This window comes from Olea europaea, unplaced genomic scaffold (assembly GCF_002742605.1).
Source record: "Olea europaea var. sylvestris unplaced genomic scaffold, O_europaea_v1 scaffold274, whole genome shotgun sequence".
Taxonomy (NCBI): domain Eukaryota; kingdom Viridiplantae; phylum Streptophyta; class Magnoliopsida; order Lamiales; family Oleaceae; genus Olea; species Olea europaea.
The window spans coordinates 392,710-399,250 of record NW_019245831.1 but is presented as its reverse complement, the minus strand read 5'-3'; the positions used below and the strand labels follow the sequence as shown (position 1 = coordinate 399,250).

At 30.7% G+C, this 6,541-nt stretch overlaps 1 protein-coding gene across 1 annotated transcript; it reads right to left on the bottom strand.

The window, feature by feature from the left end:
- Positions 1-420: 420 nt before the first annotated feature.
- LOC111383716 (zinc finger MYM-type protein 1-like) lies at positions 421-1,863 on the bottom strand. Its single transcript, XM_023007855.1, has one exon. It carries the CDS (start codon positions 1,861-1,863, stop codon positions 421-423), a length of 1,443 nt encoding a protein of 480 aa, XP_022863623.1.
- Between the last annotated feature and the right edge of the window lie 4,678 nt (positions 1,864-6,541).

Below are 6,541 nucleotides of genomic sequence, written 5' to 3'. Positions count from 1 at the left end.
AGCAGAAAATACCCTTTCAACACTTGCAGTTGCCACGTGTAATATCAAAGCCAAGGTGATCAGCCTATAAACCAATGGAAAATAACAGGTACTTCTAGTTTCAATCAACTTCTGAGCTACACAGGATATACTATTGAGATTAAAGAAAGTTTCATCCATTCTCACAAGTAAAAGAAACTTATCAAACTGAGGTCTAAGTAATAAAAGTTCTTTACTATTGAAGTCCAAAGGATAGAACTGAGCAAGACGTAGCAATTTATCCTTATCAAAAGCTGCAAATGAATCTCTTGGACTTAAACATGAAATGCAAGTAAAAAGCTCAGTAGTTATTTCTGGAAATCGATCATTCAACTCTTACAAGATTGAATCTATCACACGACAATACAAATCAACATAAAAGCGATGAAAATAAGTCACTTGCTAAGCTACACGCCTAGGTCGACCTTTCACTACTATAATATCCTCCATATTAGGCACTAAAATATGTCTATCAACACAAAATTCAAACACCCTACTGAACAAAGTATCCCAACCATTCTCTCTCAAGTTCTGCAATGCATACTTACACAAATTCAATAACCTCATAGCATTCTGAATATCCCGATCCTTTTTCTGTAAGGCTTGTGAAAGGTCGTCTGTAATTACAAGAATTTCAAACATAAAGTGAAGACTGAACACAAACTCAAAATCTTGCATATTGTTCATCTGCCTTAAGGCCGAAGATTTTTGATCTGAATGTACTACATCTTCTGATATATTCTCACGAACATCTATAATAGCATTAACCATATTAATGAAACGAGTAACTGTCAATAAATGTGAGCCCTTCCTAGTATTACCTGGGCGTGCCAAACTCATTTCTTGAAACTGATCACTTCCACCAGTAAGTTCCCCAGTATTAAGCTTCTCCAGAATATTAGCTTGATAACTTGTTTGAAGAACATCTACACGTTTATATGATGCACTAGCCAAATTCACAATAATAGCAAGTATGTCCAAAAAATCACCAACCATACAATTCCTACATGCCACAGATACAATTGCCAACTGAAGCTGGTGAGCGAAGTAATGAACATACATAGCATGTGGGTTCTCTCTAAGAATTAAAGCTTTCAACCCATTGAACTCACATGACATATCACTTGCTTCATCATAGCCTTGACCTCTCAGACTATATATACTCAACCCATGTGTAGAAAACATTGCATCAATGGCATCCTTCAGTGATTGGGCACAAGTATTAGTGACATGGGACATACCCAAAAAATGTTCCTTTACTCGCCCACTTTTATCAACAAACCTTAAAACAACTGCCATTTGTTCTTTCACAGAATTATCACGAGCCTCATCAACTAAAATTGAAAACAAAGAATCACCAATCTCATTGATAATAGCCCTTGTCGTCTTTACGGCACAACAATTAACCAAATCCTTTTGGATGGTTGGTGAAGTCATTTGATCATTTTCAGGAGCATTACTAAATAATACTTCTTTAATTTCCTTACAACGAACTGCATACCAGTTCAATAACTTAATTAGATTTCCTCTATTAAGAGACTCTTTCAATTCATCATGACCACGAAATGACAATCCTTGCATCAAGAGGAGTCTAGTACAATCTAGCACCGCATTCAACCTGGTCCTATAACTTTGTTGTTGACTACTACTTTGGCTAGAAATAACGTAAGAGATACTTTGCTTTTGATTCATCAAGTTGGTACACTTTGCAAAAGCATGATTATGAGAACTATCAAAGAGATCGACATAATCTTTCAATGTCTTTTTGTGCTTCCAATCCCTAAAGCCGGTCTTGACCCCCTCTATCGGGTTTGAACAGGTAGCAATGCAAACAATGCGCCGCATTCTTTTTTATACTGTATTCCAACCAATGAAATTCGAAGAACCATTCTTTCCGAAAACATCTATTATCATTCCTCATCGGTCTTCTTGAAAAATCATGTTCATATGGTTGACAAGGACCTTTCTTCAAGTATGTCATCCTAACAACATCTCTGATATTAGGATCATATGATTCGATAGGGGGGCGTATTCCTGGATCAGATATAAGATTATCCACATTAAATTGAGCCCGAGACTTCTTTGTGTTATTCAATAACTCTTGTGCTCGACTAGAATCAGTGGCAGGACTAGATACATAACTAGAAGTAGAAGAATTGGGTATGAACTTTTGTTTTGGTTGATAAAATAGTTCCATAATCTGCAAAATATCATCCTAAACGTAAATTCTTAAATCAATAATCATTCCTAATATCCTATTCCCTCATCAAATCATAAATTACTCATCATAAATCACAATTCACAAATACAATTTCGTAAACATAAATTCCCAAATCAATAATCATAACTCATCATGATAAAACGTAAATTACTTATCATAATTTATAAATCACAATTCGCAAACATAAATTCCCAAATGAATAAATAATAACATAATTAATATTAAATTTTTCAATGCTGAACAATAAACATCAACAACTCCAAAATAGAACAAAATCAAAACAAAATAGGCAAACTCTGAGTAGCAGGGGCAAAACAAAATCGAACAAAATCAAAATAGCCAAACAATTGAAACAAAATAGAAAAACACGTCAACACCAAAACCCAAATAATAATAATAATAATAATAATAATAATAATAATAATAATAATAATAATAATAATAATAATAATAATAAAGAGGGAAAGAAGGAGTCATCGGTCTGAAAGTCTGATGCCTGATGGAGTTCACTGTCCGGTTCACTGGTTGGCGGGCGTTTGGCAGTCGACAGTCGGCAGCAGGCGCGAAGCGGGCAGCAGGCAAGCAGCGAATGCTTTGATGGAGTTTTTATTCGGTCTGCCCGGAGTTTGGAGCTAGTCAGCTAGGTCGTGTGGTTTGTGGTGTGAATTTGGAGCAAGAAGAAGTGAGGTTGAGGAAAAGGGTTTGGTAATTTGGGGAAAATTCACAATTCTTGCTACTGCCTGAGCTCGTTTGCTGGCGATTGAAAATGTGAAGGAAATGGCCAAATGAAATTTGTTATGGGTAATGGGTTCAAGGCCATATGTTGGATAAATTCATTTGGGCTAAATAAATCAAATAATAATAGGCCCAAAATTTAATATTTACTAAAGCCCAAACCCAAAAAAAAAAAAAAAAAAATGGGCGGCGCCTTCATCTTCCTTTTTCTCCAATAGCCGCTGCACAGTGACTAGTGACCAGGCGATCCTGCAAGACTGCAACTCCTTACGCAACGACTTTGTAGATTTCGACGGAACCAGCATGCGCGATCGCACCCTCTCGCCTGGTGCTGGGTCCGCGCCTGATCACCAAGAACCGTCTTACCCCACACCACTCCATTGACCAAAACAATGAAGTGAAAATTCTAATGATAGAACTCAGTAGACTACACATCAGCTTTGAATGCAACTTATTTATAATAGTATTACCAAAACTAACTAAAGGCATTTTTTTGGACCCCGCTATTTGAACACTAAGATAGGGCCTACGTGACTCTGTTCAAGCTTTTTCCTCTTTAGGGTGGCCGATGCATACATCTATTTATCAAGGTTTATTTAAAGGTTCAATATCTTGAAACATAGATATGACCAGTCAATTCCATTTAAAAACTAGAAATTGACTTTCAAAATGATTCGATTATCAGTTAAGTTGTTCATCAGGCATGACGCCTCTGACACCATGACATTTCATATTATTTGCAGTACAATAATTCTTGGTGGTGCAATATATATATATTATGTTACAAATAGCTTTTGAGAAAAGTTTTGTAGCGACAAGTTCAAAGAAAACCAACTTTCTTGTAATTTAGCTCGACATTTGCTGCAGATTATAGCTGAAAAAAAAAAAAAAAAAAAAAAAAAAAAAAAGAAAAGAAGAAGAAATAACAGGCTTAGTTCCTCTTTTGAAGAAATTGAAATACAGATTTTAATTTAAATCAAAGTTAACTACTAATTTTAACCACACACTTTATCAAATTCACAACTTTTAACTATACATTTTATCAAACTCTAATAAAGATTTGATTTTAATTCCTACTAAACAGTGGCTTAGCACAGTGAGATATGTTGTTGCTAAATACGTTCAAGTAAAAGTTTATATCAGTTAGTAGAAAAAAGTCTATAACTTGAAGGATTGAACTATTAGAAAACCTCGAGGAGAGTCTTTGAATGTCCCATATATTTTTAAGTTAAAGTCTATTCAACCTCACGTCGTGGTGCTTAAGCCTATTAATCTAAAGTTCTAATGGGGTTTGACTTTTTCTCCTACTTGAGTATATTTAGCCATTGTTTGACTATCATTATATATTTTTTATTTTTATATATATTTATTTTCAATCATATATTCATACAATAAAATATTCTACATATAAACTCAAAACTTTTTCCTATGTTTTAAGTACACATTCTCCTAAAAATCATTATGAAAAATATTGTTTTAGCCAAATAATAGCGATCAAACATGGGATTATATATTCAATTAAGAATTCATTTGACACGAATTTATACAAGTTATAAATTATTTATAAAATTAAAAAGTTGTTTTTGAACATTTTAAATAATTTTTATATTTTATTAGGCTAAAAGAACTCTAATGAAAATTGACCTAAAGTAACTTAATCAAGAATTTTATTATGCAAGAAGCAAAACTAAAATAAAATCTTTTAAATGATCGGTAAGTACTATTGAGTGAGTATATAACTTAATCTCTAAGGAGCTATAATTTTCTATTTAAATTACTTATTCTCCTAATAAAATAATTTTACTCGTAAAATTAAAATAATTCGTTACTTTTAATTACACATTCTCTATACTTTTTTGACAAAATCTATTCTAAGTAAATGAGGCTTAAACATGGACAAAGTATTTACTACATTCCCCAATTATTTTTTAAGTTTTATGAATATGACTTTTTATACTCTTGTCAATTCAAAACTTTGTATCAATAAAAATTATCAAATAAGAATGAGATATTGCCCTTCTTTGGGCCTCATTTTATTCAAAATATATTTCTCTCTATTCTTTTTAATCATACATTTTCTAAGAAAATAATGTTACAAGTAAATTAAAAAATTTCTAATTTTTACCTAAATATTCTTCATAAAATCATTATTCAAAAATCAGTGTTCTAAAAAGTTGGCATAGGCTTGAAGCTTGGGCAAAATGCCTTGCTTCGCGCCTATGTACTTTTCCTTTTCAATTACTAAATGGTGGAATTTTTTCCTTCCACTCTTCTTTTGCCTTAGGCATGCTTTATTAATTTTTTTTCCTTTTTTTAAAGTCTTTTATTTGATTTTAGTTTACTATTATTTTTATATTTTTAAAAAAAATTAGTTTACTTTACTTTCAAGTTTTTGAAAGATTTCTTCTGAACAAAAGTTAAAAATAATTTTATCTAATAAAGAGTTAAATAGATTTATGCTATAGCGCTATCTATATTATGTAATTATAATCACGAGATTCATTATTTGTTAAAATTTTCAAAAGTACGTATGAAATTCCTATAAATCTATTAGCTATGACTTGTCTAGCTGAAAATTGAAATTATGAAAAATAGTTTAGTTTTTGTATTTTGAAAATTAGAAAATTGTATTATTGACTAATTGTAAAAAATTATTAAGTAAATGTAGTATTTTATAATTTAAAATGTTTGATATATATATTTTTAATCATTAAATGATTTTTAAAATGATTAAAAATTTAAAATAATATTAAAATGAGAAAACTTTTTTTACGCATAGGACTTGCGTATGCTTGCTTAAGCTTGTAAAGCTTGAAGCTTCGCCTTTAAACCTAGCTACGCTTTACATTTTTCAGAATATTGTCCAAAATATATTTTTCCTCAAAACCTTATTAAAATGGAACCAAAATGTAGAATCATTAAAATTAGTTAATATAATAATATACTCTTTATTGGACCCTTCACTTGTGCACAATATTATTAGTGGAAGAATTTGAGGTTGCGTTTGATTGCGAGAAAAAGATTTATATGAAAAGAAAATAAGTTTTAAGCAATTTTTATCTATTTACATTTTTTTCATCTACACACCAATAAAAAATAAAAAAATATAATATTTTTTAGGTTGAAAACTAAAGGATTATTCGATGTGATTATGAGAATTGAATTTTTGATCGTTAAAAAGAAAAGTTGTTCTCATTTGTGAATAAAGAAGTCAAAAATGACGATTGTAATAGTGAAATAACGATTAAAAAATTAATTTTTCTGAGATGAAAAATTGCTATCAAATCAGGGCTAATCAATCAAATATATTTAATTTATAATTTCTATACAATAAATTATAGGAACTTTCTATTGGTAAATAGATGAGAAAAGTAAATATAAAAGAGAGAAAAAGCGAGTAAATTATTTGAAATATAAAAGTACTTCTCACCAAAGAAAATATTTTCCTTATTTTTGAGGAAAATATGATTAGACCATCAAAAATGAAAAATATTTTCATAAAGAAAAATTGTCAATCAAACACCCAAAAACCAAGAATTGGGATGAAAAATGTCAACCACTGTTTAA

Coding starts and splice junctions, on each gene's coding strand:
- LOC111383716 (XM_023007855.1), bottom strand. CDS start 1,863: ATGCGGCGCATTGTTTGCATTGCTACCTGTTCAAACCCGATAGAGGGG.